The following is a 23,458-nucleotide window of genomic DNA, read 5'->3' as shown; positions in this document are numbered from 1 at the left end:
ACATCTCACAACACCCAGAGAACATCTCACAACACACAGAGAACATCTCGCAACACCCAAAAAGCATCTTGCAACACACAGAAAACATCTCACAACGCACAGCATCTTGTTGCTGTGCCACACTGAATGCAGGGATTTATAGGGCAACTTTTTGAGCAACTGTAGAGGTCAAGAGGGCCCAGTTGCTTCAGCATTGTTGCTTTGATCACGTAGGAAAATGTAACATCTGTTGCAGGGAGCATTGCCCATCTACAAAATGGCCAATAAGTGCCTTGTGTATCACCACTCTGAAGTCATTTCTATCACCAACCAATGGGATCCTATTAGACTCTACTACATTTTTATTATATTGATTTACAGCCTATAAGTAGCTAAGTGCCTTAAAGTGCAGGAGAGAACAGTAGATTGAATGAAACCTATTGTGAGTGTGTGACTTGGATTACTGTAAGAATGTGTTTATTCGGCCATAACCATTTTCGGTAATTTTAGGTATTTTAGGATTCTTGGCGTTTTGACTCTCATATTTTCAACTTTCACAGCCAACTGTAACTTCAAATACAGTTTTAATTCAGCGATCACATGCATCGCCAATGTAATTAAACCTTTTACAGCTACTTTTTTTTTTTTTTTACAATACTGTACATGTAAAAAAAAAAAAAAAAAAAGACTCAAGATCAAGAGCTCAGGCAGTCAGTGTGAGAAGTCTTCAATCCAGTAAATCAACACATAAACAAAGCCAGGGGTGGGGTGGCAGCATTTCAGCAGGGGGCGCTGTACTGCAGTTACAAGTAGGGCCTTTAAACCTGAAGAGAACATGTACAGGGTGTGAACTGGATTCAACTATAACTCTAGTATCAGACTTGGATTAAATGTATCCGTAAATAACTATGCAGAATAACACTAATATCTCACTTGGATTCAATTTATTAACAACTACAGTATATTGCATTTGATTTAGATTAGATCTATCCATATTAAATAAAGATCTATCATCAGTCACTCTGGTGTGTAACCTGTTGGCCTTGTGTTACCATCACCTTTTGAAGTTTGTCTTTAGATCTTCTGTTAATATGGTTTATTACTGTAAAATAGTCGACATAATTTACTTAAACTGGGGAATTCCAGTTTCCCTGTGCTCCCTCTTTTTCTACCTCTTTCAAGGTTTTCCCTCTCTTTCCATCTATCTCCCTCAGTTTTTCCTTATCTCACTTTCTCTCTCTCAGTCTTTCTCTCATTCTGTCTCTCAATCTGTCTCTCTTTTTATCTAGTATGTCTCAGTCTCTCTCTCTCCCTTTCAGTCAACCTAGGTCCCTCATAATGTATCCATGTCAATGTTTCTTTCATTCTCAATCTTTCTCTTTTCATCACTCTTTTAATCTCACTATCTTTCACTCCCTCCCACTGTCTGTTTTTATCTATCTCTCTTTCAAACTCTCCCTCAGTTTAGCTCAATTTCAGTGTTTCTCTTGCCCAATCTTTTTTTATTTCTCTCTCAATCTTTTTCTTTCTCTCCTAATCTTTCTCTTTCTTTCTTCTTCTGTCTGTTTTGTATGCTTACCTCCCTCTCCCCTGCCTCTTGTTACAAGTCATCATTTCTTCCCCTCTAAACCTCTTCCTCCCCTTTGAACTTTGCCCTCTTTTCACTCCTCCACTCCCTCTATTTCCCCATAACGCTCTCTCTCTCCCTCTCTCTCTCTTTTCTCTCATTCCTCATTACCCTTTACACTGAGTCGATCATTCGCCTTTCTCTCTCTCCATTCCTTTGCAAACTCTCTTTCCTCTTTTCTTCCACTCCAAATTAAAATTCTGACGCTCTCTCTCTCTTTCCCCTCTTGCTTCACTATTTGTTTTGCTTCCCTTTTATATGTACTGTCAGTTTCTGCCCCCCCCATTGCTTTTCCTAGTCTTTTATAACCATGGAAACGGAGGAGACCACGTCGTCATGGTAACAGGGGAATAGCCTGGGCCCCGGGCCGAGGCGTCCATTCAGCTGCCTGGAGAAAAATGTTGGAGGGAGAGAGAGAGAGAGAGAGAGAGAGCGAGAGCTGAGGCAGGCAGGAATGCGGACGCCTCAGTTACATGCAGGCAGACGTCTGGGGTCCTGACGCGCACATGCATAAATTACCACCGTCACTGCTGCATTCTCGCACACACACACACACACACACACAAACACACACACACACACAAACACACACACATACAGCACATCACACACATACTTTGTGTGTGATGTGACTTTCGTGTCCAATTCAGTTGCTTGTCATCTTGAGTAGTTTTTTTTCTTTACTTTGTTTTGATGTGAAAGATTTTTTTTTTATAATCCCCATGGGTTTTTTTAAATGTCACCTGCACAAATTTGCATATTTTTCCTGTTCTGTCTGTATTTTTCTTTGTTTTACCAGTTCCCCTCTGTTTATCACAATGCAAATAACCAAATTAAACTAAACTACACACACAAAATCACATTGTCACACATATACAACATACAATGAGATACTACGAATGTCCATATTCCCTCTAATTCAACGTCTCTGCTTACAGATCTTCCAGAATTCAATCCTAATGTTCAAATCATGAGGTAACCACTGCAACTGTCATTTACATACTGTAGATGGAAAAACCAGCTGCTGTTGGGGGTTTCATTGACATTCATGCTCAACAGCAGTTCAGAGAGGCAGACTAACAGTCTAGTCGAGGCAGCAGAGTCTCTGCTTATCCTCCAGTGTGAATTCAAATCTCATCTCTTCACACAACATTTTTCCCTCTCTTCCTCCAATACGTGTAAGAAAGCATCTTTTCTCCCTGGCTCTCATTTCTCTCCCTTCTCAAACATAAATAAATGTTTTTGGGAGAATCAGGGAAACAGGGAATATCTGTAACATCTATTTTCTCACCCTGCACTCCTTACTACTGGTTGCTTATAAATTTGTCAGTGAACTTCAGCTTATTCTGCTGTTACACTCATTGTTAGTGACTCTGGATATTATGAGAACAAGTGTATTTGTAAACCATGTGGCAACCTGCTAATATATTCATTTTCCACATTCCACTCTCTGACTGAATGGAATCGGGGTCAATGTAAACACATAGTGCATATTATGCAAAATGTAATCATCACAATAGCCTTGCATGCTAGAGTGAGCATTGACCAGGCCCAGGGACACTGCATGTTAGCAGTGTTGTTAGCCTGTGTTGAATCACTCCATGCTGACAGAGCAAATCTGCCAGCGTTGCCACAACAGAGAGACTCCTGCTCTTCTAGTCAGGCTTTGCCAAAGTCCTGGAGGGCCAATTACACCCAACGAGAAAAGAGAAAAAACAAATACACGTATTTAGATCCATGCTGTTTTTGATATGAAATGACCTCTAATGTGCCTAAGTGTCTAATGTCTAAAATAAAGAGGATCCAGTCTAGGATTTAGGTTACCTGGTATACTATAAAAAGTAACATAATTTGATTTAATTTAGAGTTATGAATCAATTTGTCTATGTGTCACTTGCTGTGTTGTATATCTAATTTTAGACTGCTTCATATTTACAGTAATACTTAACTTTGGGTCAAAACAACCTGCACCAGACTAAACAGCACAGACAGAGACAGCGCTGCTTCTAAACAGGCAGAGAAGACAGAGACGGAGAAGACCTGGCGCTGTTTGAGAGGGAAACTTCACTCTGCAACATATTGGCAGCGTCAGCAAGGTGCCATTTGTGTAAAACCCCAAGGTGGTTTGTGACGACGCCAACGTTAACTTGGTCAGATCTCCAGATGAACAAGTCTGACTCCAAAAGGAGCAGGGAACCTCTCTATCTCTAACTCTCTCTGTTTCTCTCTCTTTTATCACTGGCATATATTTTCAAGTCAAAGGCAGTCAGACACTCTCTCTCTCTCTTTCTCTCTCTCTCTGTTTCTGTCTCTCTCTCAATTTTATAGACTTGTTTTTATGTAATTTTTTAAAATCTTGCCCACTTTGAATAATGTGTTTCTTATGTTGTTGTTTTTTTATATCTCATGTCATTTTACGTATTTATTCTTCTTTTAGCCTATTGTCTCTAGATTGAGTTTCTTATTTTTATCTCCTCATTATGTATGTTACTCTTCTTGTTTTTATGCCTTCCTGTGAAGCACTTTGCAAAATCTGCAACTTTGTAAACTCTGCAATTAGATAAATGCAATATAAATGAAGTGTATTATAATTATGATGTCTCTCTCATTTTCAAATCACAAGCCCTTCCTCTCTCTGATCACTGTCTGTCACTCAGTATCAAGTCTCAATCAAAGTAAAACACAATCTGTCTCATCTACACCCCCGCCCACAACACACACACACGCACACACAAACACACACACACACACACACACAACCCTTGGCATCAAAACACCAGCACAGCTGTGAATTTCTGCTTCACGACCGTGAGGGAGCCACATGTCCGAAACGCTACAAAAAAGAAGAGTGGAAAGATTTAGCCATTTGTCTCACAATCTGCTCATTAAAATCGCATCATATGAGATCATTCACATTTACCTCATCACAGCCGCCGGCAGTCAGGACACGTGGATTCAGTGAGAAGATCAGGCCTTAGATTTGTACAGTTCATAAATTAAGGCTCACATACAACATTACTGCTCCACAAACATATATTTACTGTCATGTTGTCTGCTTCTACATCGCAACATCATGATTTAAAGCACTCCCCCAATTGCAATAAAAACTTGGCGAGTAAAAAACCAAGAGTACTTTATCAAAACATTTATCCTTAGAACTGATGAATATATTTTTTAAGGAGTGTCAGCCAGAGAGTGCAAAAATGAAGGATGGGTTCATTTTAATTATTATAATAGCTCCTTGCACCTGATTTACTAAAGGAAAAACAGCTTATTTAACCACACTATTTACCGCCCAGTGAAAGCATGTTTTAATTTAGATGCAGACATAAAATGTATTTTTAAATCTACCTGGTTTGCACCTGCCTTAGTAAATCGGGGGGTGAGCCTTTATTTGTATCTCAAAACTGAGGATTAAAACGTACCTACAGAGCGAACACTGAGCCACACTGATCCGTCAGAAAACGGACAGAACTGTGGACATCGTCATATGCCAATTTGGTAGTCATCACCCAACCCTAGTGGAGTAGTAATGGTGATGAATGTAGGCCTATTATTAACTATTCATAACTATTCATGATTGCTGTTGAAGCATTAATGTATGCAGAACTTGTTTTGAGTATCTCATATTAAAACGATGACCACAGGACAGAAAGATGAAGCCGCCACTCTCTAATCAGACTCAACCATGATAATTGATCAAATCTGGTTCTAATTAGTCTTTTACACGTAAACAGTAAAGAATAGACTTCTGCCTTTTTGTGCTTGCATCTACATGTGCTGATGCTGGTAAGAGACGGCAGGATTTTCATTAGGTCCTTGTTGCCTGTGGTAGTAGTCACCTTTATAGGCCAGCTCATGGCCTGTAAGTTATTCTCCTTCTGCAGCTATTTTAAAGTGCAGTTGCATTGAAAGATTACTTTTTTAATTTCAAAATTTATCTTGCTTGTGGAAGTGTTTTGCTAGTAAGTAGAAGCTTAATTTCAAGTTCCCTGGTTTCCTGATGAGGTATGTTTTGTCATTTTACAACATTATATTGTTTGATTTCAGTTTTGGAGATTTAACATTACCATTAATATTACCATAAGTGTGTTTTAGCAGTAATGTCAATTGTAAAGTTGTAGTAGGCCTAATGAGCTATTAGTGATTTTATTTTATTTTTCACTGTCGGGCTATTCAGGTTTTCAAAACTTGAAAATGTATCTCAACTTTTTGTTTGGTGTCTTTTTGTTTCTTCGTGTTCATCTTGGATACTTGCAGCTGTTGTCTTGTTTGTCAAGACGCTAACGGCTAACAAGCATGGAACTAGCGCTAAGCTAGCTGTCACATGTTTAGACTCTCTCTCTAAAGTACTACTGCATTCACTGTTTCTCTGCTATTTCTCTCTTTCAGATTCTCCCTATTTGAAATTCTTTCACATACACACACACAAACTCTCTCTCCTTTCTCTCTTGCACATACACACTCACACAAACACATGCACATATTCACACATGCAGCCCCCATATGCAAACTCTCTCTCTCCTGACACTCGCTCCCTTTCTCTCCCTCACACACACATACGGACAAACACACACAAACACACTCACATGTATCAACATATATGACTAATGTTGCTAATTTCACGTTGTTTCAAGTCAGTACATCATCTTCCACACACATCACTCCATCAATCCTTGTCTTTTTTTCTGAAGCGCTATCCCTAGCTCAATATGGATAGTGTGTGTGCATGTGCGTGTGCATGTGTGTGTGTGTGTGTGTGTGTGTGTGTGTGTGTGTATGTGTATGTGTGAACTCTGTGCCTGTGCAGTAATGGAATCAGCAGGAATAGCCATGGAACAGCTTGCATGCCTGGAGAGACAAACACTCTCCATACACAGTAACCCTTCCTTTCTTCACACTAACACACAAACAAATACACACACACACACACACACACACACACACACACACACACACACACACACACACACACACACACACGCTGCTGTGGAAATGGAGTAAATGAAATTGAACCAAAAATAAAGTCCTTGGCTCACTAAAACTGCTAATCTTCCTCCCCAAACATAGAGACAGATTTAGGAAAGACGAGACTTTACTGAAAACTGGACTGAGAGGAGCGGTAAATTCCACTGATCGAACACCCAGATATCTCAGAAGGGCTACACAGCCTTTTTTTTTTTTTGTGAATGGATACAGAAGCTTAGAGACTGTAAAAGATTAATAGGTCCGGTAGCCTCAGCCAACTGGAAATGCTTACAGTGTACGAAATGCATGAGAATATCGCTTGCTTTCTTCAAAACGCATCAGCATAAGGAAACACACACACACACAAAAAGCATTTACAAAAGCTAACACACACACATTCAAACACAATACACACACAGTGATAACTTCATCGTCTCTGCAATGACACAAACCCCTCGCCCTGTAATGACCTACATCCTCTTCCCCTGTCTGTAAAATAGGCTTTTACTATGCTGTCATCTCCTCCCTTCTCCGGCATCCCAACCCCCATCTCTCCCCATTCAACAGCATTTATAATCCTAGTGGTAGGCTTCTACTATAGCAGCAGAGTCAGGAGTTTATACAGTAACATCATTTTATTTGATGCAAAAAAGGCTAAAACAGTGGGATGACCGCACAAGACAAAAACTAGAACTTCTTACTCTGAGGAAATAGGAATATTTGCTACATCTGTCTGTCTGGGAGCTGTCAGTTGATTGTAATGTCAGTGATCTAGGTGTTTAAGCTTTTTCTACTGTGCATTCATTATATGTTGCTCTGGATAAGAGAGTCAGCTGAATGCAGAAGAGGCTGCAGCCACGGACGTCCATCCACTTACATGCATTTACACGATATAAAAGCCTCAAACAGTAAACAATCAGCACAATTATGGATGATGCTTGTATCCATTTGGGTGGGAACAGCTTCAGATAATGGGAGGTGCAGCACTAAGCCCACTTTATTTATTTTTTGCATCATTTGGCTCAATTATCTCGCTGGAAGTCTTCCCTCCGTTCACTAAAAGGGGGCAAAGCTATTAGCCTGCTGCCAGCCTCTCATTACTGGAGCAGGGAAACCCGGGCTCCTCCAGAGAACCGACTAACCTACATTTCTCCTCCATCTTCTGTTACCTCGGGTCAGGATGGAGAGGAGAGAGAGAGAGAGGGAAAGACATTTGAAGGGGGGAAGAAGTCCATGTGGCTGAATCCCTACCAGCTCTAACCCTGACCTTTGACCTCAGTGTGGAGGGAGGCAGGTGTGAAGACCAATTTCCCCCCCCGTGATCAGTAGCTATTTAAAGAGACACATGAAAATAATGCTGCACACTCTTCTCTTATTTGCATTACATTTGCATGACAGCTGTAAGAGGAATGTGTGTGTTATGTCTGTTATGAACTACTAAAAAACATTGCATGATGCAATATTTGGAGTAGTTCCATCTGATATTCCAATCAGGAGAAAATAATGATAGTTTTTCCGACTCTTCTGGCTAGAAGATTAATACTATTAAAACGGAAGGATACTTTTTCTCCAACTTTTAGCCACTGGATTAAGGATCTTCTGGATCATTTAACATTAGAAATAATCCGTTACTCTACAAGGGGATGTTCCCTTAGATTTTATGACATATGGTAACCTGCACTGACCTGCATAGAGAAGATAGATGCTTCTAAGATTTCAACCATTAATACCCCATGAATCAACCACTTCCTCCCTAAGAAGTACTGTTAATTTTCACTTTATTTGATCTATTTATATATATTTTTTATTTATTTTACTATCTATATATGCTCCTCTCCCATCTTTCTGACATTTATCAACCACCAAATTTCTCAATAACAATGATTAAGACGTTTGATAACCGTTTAAACAGCGGAGATGTTTTTGTCCAGGCATCTTTTTTACCGTAAGAGTATAAAATGCAAAAAAACGCAGACTTTCCTCTCATTTACGTGACATTCATTGACCGTCAATGTTTCGGAGCACAGGGCGATTTCTAGGATGTGGGCCTCTAATAACAGCCAGAAGAAAATCCTGCACTGAAACATCAGTAGCTAAGAAAATGCCGGCACGCAAATGACAGTAAAGTGGACATATGCCTCATATCGCTCAATAAAACAAAAAGACATTTAATGATAAAAGTTGGCATGAAACCTCGAGAAGGACTGAATATTAGTCTTCTGAATATCAAAGATCTAATATGTCTTATAAATCATTTTGGTTGTTTTTGAGCTACAGGTGCACATATATTTTTCTGTCATTACTGTTGATATGACCTGTTAGCCATTAGCACTCTTTTCCTATTCTGTTAGCTCCCCACATGTACAAGTTTCCTCTATTCAAACTTGACTCTTTCTCCCTCAGACATACAGCATGTTTTCTTTTATAAGCCTGACATTCACTCTGTCAGGTGGGCAGGAAGCCAGCGGTGAATCACAGGAGGCTTTAGATGCTGCGTCTCTGCTGCCTGATTCTTCTTTTATATGTGTACTGGACAAAAAGTGAAGGAGCGGATTAAAATGTGATCTTTCTTTGATCTTTACAAATAATATACACCTTCTCTTCCAGTGCAGCAGAGGAGAGAAGGGGAGGGCTCAAAGAAACACTGTTGAGACTTTTAACCTTTTTATCTTTTTATCTAAGAAAAAGGAAGGAAACGTGTGCCAATAACAATTCTGAGCACTAATTTTTAAGAATTGGCTCATAGCAATTGTTACAAATTACTGATAAACACTTTACTTCACTATTGAAATACTTCACTTCAGTTTGAGTTCACTGGACACAAATGATTGAAACATCATCCTTTTTAATCACAGAGGTCTAACATCTTTCCATGTGTGAAAAATGGGAAAAAATGAAGTAACTTTTCTCCTTGATTCCTCACAGGTTACGTGTCCCTTTGCACTGGGTTTTAGTATTAAGTTAAATTCTCTGATACATCACCCTGTTTTAATCTGGTATTGCCCTGTATTTTTTGTATTTTAACCCTTACTGAGCCAGGGAAAGTGGACTGTGCATGCTTGCTCTTTTTCAGCAACACATTGCTTCACATTCACACTTTTACACATATTCACCACTGAGAGTCTTCTACTGCTGGGATTTTGGTGCCTTGCTCAAGGGCAGCTTGACAGTATTTGCAATCCAATCCAATCCAATCCAAATTTATTTATAAAGCACATTTAAAAACAACAACAGTTGACCAAAGTGCTGTACAATCAAAATAGCAAAAACCAAAAACAACACAATAAAAACAAAGACCAGTTTAAAAGACAAAAGGACAATAAAATAATAAAAGCAATAAGACCATAAGAAAAAGAAAGGCAACTCTTATACTGAGTTAAAAGCCAAGGAATAAAAATGTGTTTTGAGACGGGATTTAAAAAATTTCCCAGTCAGTCCGGGGATTCAAACAAGCGACCTTTAACCTCTAGGCTACTGTTATCCATTTCATTCCAGTGTGCATCCCTAATATCAGTGGCAGAAAACTGTTTCATCATTGGTGTCAGATGTTCCTGGTTCCTGGCTCTTACCTGCCACGCGCACCACCGCCCTCTCGGCCGGGTCCAGCACCGAGTCCTGGCTCTTCCTCTTCCTCCGCTCGTGTTTGGACAGGTTCCAGGGCAGCGTGTCCCCGGCCGGGCCCGGGGGTCCCGACGGGCACGGGGACAGCGACCCCCCCGAGCGCTCGCTGCGGAAGGAGCGCTCGCTGACGCAGGAGCGCTCGCTCAGCGTCTCCTCGTCCGACGACTCCATCGCACCGGAGAGGGCTGCAGGGAGGAGAGAGCGGAGGAAGGGGAAGAGGGTAAAGGAGGAGAGGAAGGAAGGAAGGAGGGATGGATGGAGGAGAGAGGGATGTGGAACAGTGGGGGAAGGGGGGGAAAAAGGTCAGGAGGAGAGAGATGAAAGAAGAGGAGGAAGTACGGGGAAAGAGAGGAGAAAGAGTGTTAGAGAAAGTGGAGGCACTGTATAATTCATCGCTGGCAGAGTGTAATCACACGGGGGCCATGAATGATGCAGCGTTTCATGTAGCAAGTGAAAGTCGCCTAGGTAACAACAGAACGGTAATGACTGTAATGATGGGGAAGAGGAGGAGGAGGAGGAGGAGGAGGAGGAGGAAGATGAAGGAAGAACTGGGTTATACTGGTGATCACGTCTAGACAAAGGTCAGAGAGTTCAGGAGGCTGCAGACTCCCAGAGACGGCAAAGCAAAGACAGTAAGCTCTGTCCAAAAATTATTAGAGGACTGGCAATGTGTGAAATGACTTTCCATTGAATACATGAATGGAGTTTCACCCCAAAATGAGAAACAACACCTTGGCCTATAATATACAGTATGTATATGTTTGTTTTTTTCTATTCCTGAGTTGCATAGCTTCCCATCAATGCAATGACTCCGGTTTCAACAGAGAACCATGTGAATAGATAGATTTAATAGATCTTAAATTTGTATTTTTTTATATACTACTACTTATATATTACTTTCTTTGAATACTACCTGAAAAAGGTGCCTAGTCCCTAAATTCTTTTTTTTTACTACTTTTTTCTGTTTATGTTGTTTTACATTTAATGTGACATAAAGATCACTACGGATTATTGCGACAGTTATAAGAGAATCTAATGACTTTGCATACAAAATAGTAACATTTTTAAGGGTGCAATCATCCCTCATTTTTAAATATTGAGCAACAAACTTCAAATTGATTCACTGAGACGGAAGGAAGCTGCTCATCACTTGAGATTTCTGCACAATGGGTCCTATTAACTGATTTATGGATGATGTCAGCTGTGATAGAAGAAAGACGGAGCTGCGCTTGGATGGAAGGACGAAAAGAGGGATTTATTAATAGTGATGGTTCATCAGACTTGGCTGAGACACTGAAGACAGTTAAGATCGAGAGAGAGAGAGAGAGAGAGAGAGAGAGAGAGAGAGAGAGAGAGAGAGGGAGAGATGTGATCCCAGAGCCTGACTAGTGTTTCTATTTTTAAAGAACAGTCAATATAGTGGATAGACTCAACCCAAGAGACGGGGGAAAACCATCTTCTCTCTTTCCTCATCTCACTTTCTCTCTTACTGTCTGTCTCTCTTCCTCCTGTCTCTTCCTGTACCACTCTCTCTCTTTCTGCCCCTCTTTCTTTTTGTTTCTTTTTTCTTCCTCTCTCTCTCATCCCTGCTTGTCATAGTAAAATGGGAATATAGCTACTCTGTCTCTCTAAAAGTCTCTGCTTTGTTGGCCTGAAGGTTACATGAAAAATATTGCCAAAGCATCGGAATTCATTATAAAAAAAAAGAAGAAAAATGAATAACACTGCTTGCCGTATGCATGCACACAAGTCAGAGGTGTGTGTGTGTGTGTGTGTGTGTGTGTGTGTGTGATCAGCTGAAAGGAAGGAGACTCTGGGGAGCTGGTGCTCTGATCTGTCCATCAGAGCAGAGATCAATACCTCTGACCTCGGCACACCAGGGGCGTCTGGTGAGAATAAAATGGCTGAGGAATATTCAGCACCTCGGGGCGTCCCGGCAGTTCAGCGGGTCAGTGGGTGTCTGCTGTGTGCTCATGGCATCGTGGGTTTGGATCTGGCTCACAGTCTGATATATAAAACAGCCTAAAATAAATCTTTTAAAAAAGGAATGTTCCAGGACGTACGCTGTAAAAAAAAAAGTCCTTGACCGGTCATTTAATCTCATTTTCAGCCTTGAAATCTTGTTAAGAAACAATGAAAGAAACATTTTCTCAAAGGGGTGAGATAATGCCACTTGTTTCTAATGCAGGTTCACTTATTTCAGGATTTTAGTTCCTTGAAACAAGGCAGAATAAAGCAGATTGCAAACCAGACTCAAATTCACGACATCTCAAGTTCATGATCCACTCAGGATTAGGTTGAAAATGAGAAGAAAATTTGATTTACACCATTTGGAAAAAGTGATGACTACTCTAATAAAATGATTGCTGGCATGAAAGTAAAATTTATTATGGAAACATGTTTAGGTTGTTGCCGATTTCATGGCTTTTGGCTTTTTTAATGTTTTGAATAATATGTTTCCCTCAATAAGGATATACAAAACATTAAGGTGACCTGCTCTTTTCATGAAATACGCTGAGCAGGGGAATCCAGGTGAAAGCTATGATTACTTATTGATTTCACCAATTAAATCATGAAGGGGGGATGGAGATGAAGGTGAGGAAACAGGTTAAAGACAGTGTTTAGTCCTGTTGACAATAAAGACATGGGTTGTGCACAATGGGATGTAACTCAACAGCAGGAAGGAGTATTTTATACACTGGGAGAATAGTGTTTTGGAATAAAACCCGTCAAACCCACCAGACAGTGATCTGGTCTGTGTTTCACTAACGGTTAAGCAGAGGAACGGTTGGTTCTCCTGCTTTCCAACGTCTGAGAAATTCCTCCCGGCGAACAACTGGCTTAACCCCTAAACTGTGTGTGTGTGTGTGTGTGTGTGTGTGTGTGTGTGTGTGTGTGTGTGTGTGTGCTTACTGACCGACTTCTGCTGCCTGCCAAACGCAGCCTGTTGGCTACAGCGGAGCGCAGCACAGAAAACGCCGAACAGCAAATCTGGCTTTGTTCAAAGCAGAGCCTGCAGACTAAACTCTGAAGTGACCTGTGTTGCTCCAGCAGTAGTGGTTGGAGGGTGTGTGTGTGTATGTGTGTGTGTGTGGGTGTGGGGGGGGGGGGGTTCGGCCGGTAGGATCTGTAAATCAAACACAACGGCTAGGATTTCCATCTGTGTTAGCGCTGCCAAAAATCCTCCTCCCCTCCTCCCCTCCTCTCCTCCCAAGGCCGGCCCCTGGCTAGACCGCTGGCAAGCCCCACTTCCTGAATCCCTGTCTCCACGGCAACGGCACTAGGAAGAGGTTAAAGCCTTCCCAGAATCCTGTGCGGGTTTTCTGGTGCATGTGTGTGTCTCAGTCTGTGTGTCTGTGTGTACAGGACTGTGTCTCTCTCCTGGTACAATTTACAATTTCCCATTTGGCAGACGCTTTTATCCAAAGCGACGTACACATGAGATCCTGGTATTAGTGTTTGTGTGTGTGTGTGTGTGTGTGTGTGTGTCAGTTTCCCTGCTGCTCACTGACAGTGACTCGGTGCCGCTGCAACTAGCGGTTTTATAAATAGAGCCAGAATGGAGGCTTCAAAACCACACTGTGTCATTACGGCTCTTTGAAGGGAAAACGAGGTCTTGTAAAGAAAAAAAAAAAACTACAACTGGAAACTCTGGAGAAAGAGTGTGAGAAAGAGTGAGATCACTTCCTCTCTGATGAGATCACCCCCCCCCCCCCCCTTTCACCCCCTATCTCCCACAAATATTTCTCACTCATACTCTTTCCCTCACAAATACAGACAGACAAACATGCATAAACTCAGATGAACAGTTACTTGGCTCCGTTTTTGCACACATGCACATACAGGTACACAAACATATAGGCAGGCAAATGTGCACATGCCATGAAACACAGTTTACACACACACACACACACACACACAAATACACACACACACACACACACACACACACACACACATCCATGCAGGGCTCTTGGCTCCTGTCTCTTCCTGTGACAGCGTGCAGTGGTTGAATCAGACCATGCAGGGATGCTGGACGCTTGACTGGCCTGATTCATAACTCACAACCAGCCGTCTGGATTTGCATGGACACACACTGTTCCCACAGCTTACCCTGACTAGTGTGTGTGTGTGTGTGTGTGTGTGTGTGTGTGTGTGTGTGTGTGTGTGTGTGTGTGTGTGTGTGTGTGTGTGTGTGTTGCATGCAACAAAAGGAGAGAAAAAGAGCAAGGGCAATACAGCGACAGAGAGAAAGAGACAGTGCACAGAGATGTAGAGGTAGCAACAAAGAATCCAAGCAACAGAGGAAGAAAGAGAGACAGAGAAAACAGAAAGACACAGAGAGAGACAGAAAGAGAGACAGAGAAAACAGAAAGACACAAAGAGAGACAGAAAGAGAGACAGAGAAAACAGAAAGAGAGAGAAACGGAAATACAGAGAGACAGACAGAAAGAGAGAGAAACAGAAATACAGAGAGACAGACAGAAAGAGAGAGAGACAGAAAGACAGAAAGAGAGACAGAAAAAAGAGAAAGACAGAAATAGTAAGAGACAGAAAGAGAGAGAGACAGAAAGACAGAAACAGAAAGACAGAGAGACAGAAAGAAACAGAAAGAAACAGAAAGAGAGACAGAAAGAGAGAGACAGAAAGACAGAGAGAGAGACAGAAAGAGAGAGTCAGAAAGACAGAGAAACAGAAAGTCAGAGACAGAAAGACAGACAGAAAGAAAGAGTCAGAGAGAGAGAGAAACATAAAGAGAAACAGAAAGACAGAAAGAGAGAGACAAAAAGAGAGACTGACAGAAAGAGAGAGAAAGAAAGAGAGAAACCGAAAGACAGAGAGACAGGAAGACAGGGAAAAGGAAAGACAGAGGAATAAAGACAGAGACAGAAAGAGAGACACACAGAAAGAGAGAGAGAGACAAAAAGAGAGACTGACAGAAAGAGAGAGAAAGAAAGAGAGAAACCGAAAGACAGAGAGACAAGAAGACAGGGAAAAAGAAAGACAGGGGAATAAAGACAGAGACAGAAAGAGAGACACACAGAAAGAGAGAGAGAGACAAAAAGAGAGACTGACAGAAAGAGAGAGAAAGAAAGAGAGAAACCGAAAGACAGAGAGACAAGAAGACAGGGAAAAAGAAAGACAGGGGAATAAAGACAGAGACAGAAAGAGAGACACACAGAAAGAGAGAGAGAGACAAAAAGAGAGTGACAGAAAGAGAGAGAAAGAAAGAGAGAAACCGAAAGACAGAGAGACAAGAAGACAGGGAAAAAGAAAGACAGGGGAATAAAGACAGAGACAGAAAGAGAGACACACAGAAAGAGAGAGAGAGACAAAAAGAGAGACTGACAGAAAGAGAGAGAAAGAAAGAGAGAAACCGAAAGACAGAGAGACAAGAAGACAGGGAAAAAGAAAGACAGGGGAATAAAGACAGAGACAGAAAGAGAGACACACAGAAAGAGAGAGAGAGACAAAAAGAGAGACTGACAGAAAGAGAGAGAAAGAAAGAGAGAAACCGAAAGACAGAGAGACAGGAAGACAGGGAAAAAGACAGACAGGGGAATAAAGACAGAGACAGAAAGAGAGACACACAGAAAGAGAGAGAGAGACAAAAAGAGAGACTGACAGAAAGAGAGAGAAAGAAAGAGAGAAACCGAAAGACAGAGACAAGAAGACGCGGAAAAAGAAAGACAGGGGAATAAAGACAGAGACAGAAAGAGAGACACACAGAAAGAGAGAGAGAGACAAAAAGAGAGACTGACAGAAAGAGAGAGAAAGAAAGAGAGAAACCGAAAGACAGAGAGACAAGAAGACAGGGAAAAAGAAAGACAGGGGAATAAAGACAGAGACAGAAAGAGAGACTGACAGAAAGAGAGAGAGAGACAAAAAGAGAGACTGACAGAAAGAGAGAGAAAGAAAGAGAGAAACCGAAAGACAGAGAGACAAGAAGACAGGGAAAAAGAAAGACAGGGGAATAAAGACAGAGACAGAAAGAGAGACACTCAGAAAGAGAGAGAGAGACAGAGGAAACCAGACATTTGCACGTCTTTGTGTCTTTCCAAAACAGCATTCCAGCGCTCTCTGGACCATTAACAGCTGCTGCTGGAGCTTCATTGACACCGGTGCTCAACAGACAGACATAATGCAGCGTTAACGTCTGATATAATACATCATATAAAGTTACCAGAGCAGAAAAACATACGACTCACTCATATGATTTACACAATCCACTCAGGACTGCAGAGTCGGCCCTTATCCTCCAATGTAAACTGATAATTCATCTCATAAAGAAAACACTCTCTTCCTCTTCTCCATGAGTCTGATCTTCCTCTAACTTTTCCTGCCTGGGTCGTATTTATCGAGCGCTTATAAATTATCTATGCATATTTTAAGCACACTTTCCCCCCCCCCACACACTTTTGTTACATTGGTGATGTAGGAAATGAAAGTTATTCTCCTGTTGCATCTAATGAGACTAAAGTGTAGGATGTGAGTGTAATGTATGTGGATGAATGAGTGTGTGTTTAGACTCTGCAGTGTGTCCTGCTCCCCTTAAAACGCAGCCCAAAGCCATGATGAGTAACACTAACACACTGACTGAACGGCTAGACTCGGCTCCCCCGCACACACACACACACACACACACACACATACAGTATACAGTATATATATATATATATGTACACATTCACACATAGACGGAAACACATACGTTCATACGTACACAAAGAAACACAAGCCAGCCGGTGTGTGCATGTGTGTGCGTTCATGTATGCATGCAAGTATGTACACACACACACACACACACACACACACACACACACACACACACACATACACACACCGGCTGGCTGGCCAATCATTCTGTAGCCTACGACTCAGCATTACTGGAAGGAGAGAGAGAGAGAGAGAGTGAGAGAGAGTGAAAGAAGAGTGACACTTGTAACCGAGTGAGAGCGAATGAAAGAGGAATACTGAAAGACAGAAAGAGAGAGAGAGACAGAGAGAGAGAGAGAGAAAGATGGGGTTGACAGTTGTGAAAGTGTGTGAGGGTGAATGAGTGATGAAGGACAGGAGAGAGTGAGAGAGCGAGAGAGAGAGAGAGAGAGAGAGAGAGAGAGAGAGAGAGAGAGAGAGAGAAATTAAGAGTTAAGCAGCCAGAATGGAGTCTATGGCGTTGCTTTCACTAGAATAATGTGATCATGTGTCATCATCTGGTCGTCTTACACACACACACACACACACACTCACACTGATCAATATTTACTGCTCTACTGTCCACTATTAACCTCATAAAGAAACAGAAAAAAGCAAATCTCTCTCTCTCTCTCTTTCTCTCTCTTCTTCTCTCACTCATGATAAGATGCTCCATGCATACCAAAGAGCTGTGGGAAGAGCAAACCAATTCAGAGACTGTTGGCTAGACAGACAGACACACACACACACACACACACACACACAGCGAGGATGCAGGTGGCAGTCAGACATTTACGATGATAGCCTGCGCATCAGAGAGATGATTGGAATATCATTAAAACAGAAACAGCAAAGATTTACTGTGTTTTTGGATTCAATGTCCGTTTCTGTTGACAAAATAATGGCAGCCATCAAAGCAAAACAAATCACAGCCTTGATTGATCGAGCTTATGAGCAGCATCAGAGACATATTGTTGCTATAACAGTCCCATAATGTTGATTTCCTCCACTGTAACATGGTAAGGGGGAGGGGGAGTGTGTGTCTATGGTCACTACAGAGGAAAAGGGTGTAAGAGACCAATTTAAAGGTGTAACCCCATCAATATAATGTCTACATAAATTATGAAAAGGCTACTTGTGTCTCATTTTATATCTGTATGTGGCTGAATGGAATATTAGCCTGTAGTTCAAGCTCCAAGCATAAGGCTGGAGGGAGAGATGTGCGTTTGGCCATCTGGCACAAACCGGCGGGGGAGCCTGAATCTTGATTTTTTTTTCTCGCCCCCACCTTGCATGATATAGCTGAGATTTTCCAGACAGACACACAGACACACAGACACACACACAGACAGACAGACAGACAGAGAGCCTGTGGTGGTGTGAGAAAAGCTGAGGCAAGAGGAGAGGCTTGAGCAAATGGAGCCCATGGGGACGTAGAGATGATGGTGGTGGTGGTGGGGTGTGGGGGGGTGGGGGTGGGTCTCTTGATGTAATTGGCTGTAGTGAATCGACAGATCAATAAATACTTTCCCTTCAGGTGTGTGTAACTGCACACAAAATCGAAATAACTAGATAACGGGTCGGGTTGTAATCCCGTTGTAAATGCAGAGTTGCATGCATGACTCTCTCTCGCTCTCTCTCTCTGTCTGTCTGTGTGCAATGCGTTGGGGGAAATGCGTTATGTTATGTAAAACCGAGGCGGTGGGTTTGATATGAAGGGGAATGAATGTGTTTGCATGAGTGGACATCAGACATACAGATGCACTGTGCGGGGCAGGGCTGCAGGAGCCAGACTGGGACTCTTTGTCCACACCGCCCGGGCTGCCGGGCTCGTAGAACCAACTAATTACATTTATCCATTTGTGACGGGCGGTACGTGTTAACAAAATGCCGAGTCGTGTCTCTCATTAGTGGGAAGAACCTTGGTAGCCTTCTCACGACCCAAAAACCCTCCCGTATCTCGCTGTGTCCAGCCCAGCCCCGCGCGCTACAGCACATGAATCACGAGCAGTGGACTTACAAATAGAACAGGGTGAATATTATACCGTGTACCACAGCGATATCAACCTTTACAACATCTACTATAGATTCATTAATGAATGACAACGACCCAATGATCAACATGTTATTGGTTTGCCTATTGTTAAGGCTGTAGGTTAACAGCAAGCAACAGTCAGCATCTAATAAGACAACATGCTATTGAACATAATCCTACATCAATATTATCATTTGAATATCATGATTTATGGTTTAGGATGGAGGATTAAGTTTAACCTTATATAATACAATGGAAATCACTATAATATTCCTATATAGACTTAGTCTGTGCTATTCAGTAGTGAGTTTAGTGATCTTATAGTACTTTCTGGTAGGCTATGTGTCCCTATGGAATCACTAGCCTGTAATATTCTCATAACATCAAATTGGGGACTGATAGTTTTGCTTAGTATCCTTCTATGATTTATTATAGCATGACTTTAGCTCATTTTCATAATGGGAAAAAAACAACAACACATCTATCCGACACGATAGGGCCTGATACCACACCAGCACCTTCATTTGAATATGCACGGGGTTTAGGATGGAGGGTTACGGGGTTACAGACCGGGCTGCGTGTGTTTCCCAAAGCGCACCGGAGCCTCTTACCTCACCGGAGAGCAGCGGTCCTGGTGTCCGAGCTCAGAGCGAGGGAGGCCGGGGATGCTGCCGCCGCTCCTCGCGTCGCCTCTCCTCTCCTCCGGATCTGGACGGACGGATGTCTCCGCTCCGCCGACCGGGTTTTGGGTTATAACGTTTCCTCCTAATGTAGATACAGCCGCCGATACACAGCCGGGATGAGGCACGGGAGAATAGCAGGCAACGTGATCCTGAATGGTAATGGCTGGCTGTCCTATTCCTCCTCCTCTCTTTCCCTCTCTCTCTCTCTCCCACTCTCTCTCTCTCCCTTCTCCTCTCTCCTCTTGCCTTCAACCCCCACCAGCCCTCCGCTTTCACACACACACAAACACACACACACACTCTCTCTCTCTCTCTCTTCAATAGGCTGTTTTCACGGGTCCGACACTTAACCCATGTCTATTGAGCGTGTTAAGTGTCGCGGAAATTGAAATTTGGGGTGTATTCCTGCGTCATCCGTGGCTCAGCACCGCCAAACCCAGGCCGATGCGCGCACACGCGCATACATACGCTCATATACACGCCACAGACTGGGATACACACTCACACACATTCTGTTTGGGGAGGAAAGGAGAAAAAAAAGGGGCGTTCACACTGGCATTTTTGCAGCGGCCACTCATTCACATACATTTTAGGATTACATAGAGGAGGCTCTGCTCTGGCTTTGGGTTGTGTGATGCTCAGTGCTTTTACATCACATGAGATAGTATTAATCTGGGTGTGTAATCCCCCCCCCCCCCCCCCCCTACCCCCATCATCCTCCTCCACCCCCCCTCCCATCCTCCTCCTCCTCCTCTCCCTCTTCAACATCTGGAGAGAGAGAGAGGGAGTAAATCAAAAAGCGTCTGAATTGATTATAGTTGGAGAGAGAAGAGGAGTGACAGAGGAGTGTGGGCCGCCGCTCCCAGTCTGCAGGGAGAAGTCTTTTCAGTTTGGGCTGACCGTGGAGTTCAGTCCCCCTCTTCTTCCTCCTCCTCCTCCTCCTCCTCTTCCTTAGTGTCTGGTTTATCAACAGGACATGCAGGGTTCATAACCTGGGGCCCCGGACCACCAAGGGCCCCCGAAAGCTCAGGGTTTGCATGTAGATAAATTCGTAACTTAATTGTAAATTGTATACTATCTCAGCCATCTTCAATAATTGCAGTTGCAGGGGTGGATTTACTGATTTGGTGGCCCTGGGCAAAGGCAAGAATCCCAACCCTCACCCATTTCAACCCATCCTTTAGGGGTGCACCAATACCTTGTTTTCTGAAAGAGTAATTTACTCAGTAATTTATTCTGAGAACTCGCCGATACCAAATATCTAGGAGCGCTTAGGTTGCCGATGTTTAACAATTTCAGATTCTCCCCTTCTCTCTTCAGAGTTGCACCTCAAACCTTGCAGTTTGTTACAGTTGAAATGCATAGGAGCGCGCACAACATAAATGGTATTGGATCTCTTGGCATCGGCTCACTTTACTGATGCTGAGTCCTTACATTTTAGCCTGGTATCGGCCCCCAATTGCACCCCACATTACCATAAAGCTGGAGCTGAACAAGGTGCAAGAGTTCTCTTTTCTCGCAGCAAATGGGTGCAGCTGCAAGGAAAATGAGCATAAAGTCAAGTGGCAATGTCGCATCTGAAGTCAAATCATAATTTTATAATGTTTATCTTCATAGTTTTTATAGTGTTATATTTATGTTTATGTTATATCAATAAAGTGCAATCTGAATCTTAATCTTATTTTAAGTAGAACAGTGCTGTACATCCTGACTGAGGGGACGTCATGACTATTGTCATAAGAGGAGGGGTATATTTCAATACATACATTTCTTCTAAATTGATTAAAAAGAGGCATGTATTAGTTGTTTAAGTCTATTGCTGGGCGCTCTAAGGCAGTCGCCTATCTTTCCCTAATGGTGCAGTAAGTCCGCCCTTAGGCAGATTCACAGTGTACTGGGTCGAATGGTGATCACTGGAAGTGCTGGGGGGGACAGACCATGCTTGCCCTGAGGCCCACAGCAGGATAATCCAGACCTGCTCTCCCTCTCTCTCCCTCTCTCTTCCTCCCTCTCCCTCTCTCTTCGTCCCTCCATCCCATCAGACACTGCAGGGGAATGCTGGCCGACAGTTCAGGATTAACGAGGCTGGCTGCTGCTGCCGTTTTAATCAAACAAACGGCTAATGGTCAGACCGGCCGCATGAAACTTATTCTACTTCAGTGATGACAAACAAGGAGCAAAGTTCACTATAATCCCTTCTGATTGTTTCATTATAGGTTAATGATTAAACAATGCTGGATTGATTAGCCTTTAGAGAGAACAGGGTCATAGTACATAATAACTGTATAAAAACTGCAGGTCCTATCATGTATTGGGCAGCGGCCGTGCCTCTGGCCTATAAAAACAACTAATTGAATAAGGCCATGCACCCAGACAGACCCTAATTCACCCAATTGAAACCTTGTGATAATGTGAGCAGCGGGTCTAGGTATCATGTTCTACAATGCAGCCATCATCTGTAATTTTCAACTTAATAAGGTCAATTTAGCTCTGAAGAGAACTAGGACAATGAGGGCAGACTGCATGCAGACAAACAGCTATGAGTCACTCTTTCTGAAAAAAACAAAAAACAAAAACTCTGGCATCATCACACAAGCACACAGAGGCAGAGAGAAGTCAAAACCACTATGTAGTCCAACTGAATTGATTTTAGCTGCGACATCAAACTCGGTATTATATAATTTAGCATTTGGGGACTCCCTCTCATTGTGGCCAAGCAGCCCAAGGGCAAGTCTGTGTTCCTGGCAACTTCAATTATCCTTCACTTTCAGTTTGGCTGACATTAACAATTTAGGCATTTATCTGATGCTTTAATCCAGAGTGAGTGGGTTCAGTGTCTAGGTCTAGGACACTGGTTCTCATCCTGGGGGTCGGGACCCTCCAGGGGGTCACCAGATAATTTTGAGGGGGGTCGCAAGATGATTTATGAGATAGGAAAGAAATATATTTCTACCATGCAAATTTATTATCTATTTTTTCCAGATTTTTCTCTAATTTTTGCTTTTTTTCTTGTGAAATACTGAATAGTTTCAGCTTCTAGGCCTCTGATAATGAATCAAATGAAACAACCTGAAAAGGGAAAATCATTCTTTGGTTGAACTCACACCTGTGATGGGAGTGGGCAGGATTTTGTTTTAAGGGATGACAAGCCGTAAAGGTTGAGAACCACTGCTTTAGGACACTTCAACAGGATAATATGGCTGTTGATGGACACAATAGACTGCTGACAGTTGCGGGAATTGAACTTGGAAACGTCTGGTGTCAGAAAACTCTTTCCAACTCAACCCTGACTCAACCCACTGATGTAAAACTTACTGTAATTCAATGGGTAGAGCAAGGTACTAACACTGCCAGGGTTAGGGGTTCAATTCCCACTGGGGCCACACATGCTTAAGATGTAAAGAGTTATGGTACTGTAAGGTGAGTATGAGTAAAAGTGTCCACCAAATAGCACAGATGAAATACATGTTTGCTTTTAAAACATCTAAGAAACTGCTTCATTTTGATGGAAAGAGCTCACAAAAGCCCAAAGCCGAGTTGTCCTTCCCTTATTATTATCTGTGGTCTTAGCTCCATCTTGTGGCGGCACACAGCCTCCTAATCCCATCAGCTTGAGTTAAACGCTGATAATTGAATCGGAGATGTCAAAGAGCATCCATTCATATCCATCTCTCATCGGAGCGGTCCAGCCGCCCCTCGGGAGCGTTTACTCACTAATCCATTGAGTCATTTACTAGAATTAGGTCAGCGGGTTAAGAAAATGGATTCCTAATGGATGCCCAACCAGTTCACTGATGATGGCGACGACTAGTTCTACTCCCATTTACAGCAAAGGAAAAGCTCAATGAA

The 23,458-nt window shown here is 42.5% G+C and overlaps 1 protein-coding gene across 1 annotated transcript in view; it reads right to left on the bottom strand.

Moving 5' to 3' along the window:
* macf1a (microtubule actin crosslinking factor 1a) overlaps positions 1-10,366 on the bottom strand; it is a gene marked incomplete at its 3' end in the record, with an annotated part of 224,253 nt that extends 213,887 nt beyond the window's left edge. The window contains 1 exon segment of the mRNA XM_071521540.1: positions 10,144-10,366. Within this exon segment, the coding sequence (XP_071377641.1) occupies positions 10,144-10,366 (223 nt within the window).
* Positions 10,367-23,458: the final 13,092 nt, after the last annotated feature.

Source organism: Centroberyx affinis, unplaced genomic scaffold (assembly GCF_046629955.1).
Source record: "Centroberyx affinis isolate AG114_WGS23_722 - 3 ecotype Tasmania unplaced genomic scaffold, CSIRO-AGI_Caff_v1 ptg000895l_1, whole genome shotgun sequence".
NCBI lineage: Eukaryota > Metazoa > Chordata > Actinopteri > Beryciformes > Berycidae > Centroberyx > Centroberyx affinis.
Note: the sequence above shows the minus strand (reverse complement) of the source record. Positions and strands in the feature narration are given on the sequence as shown.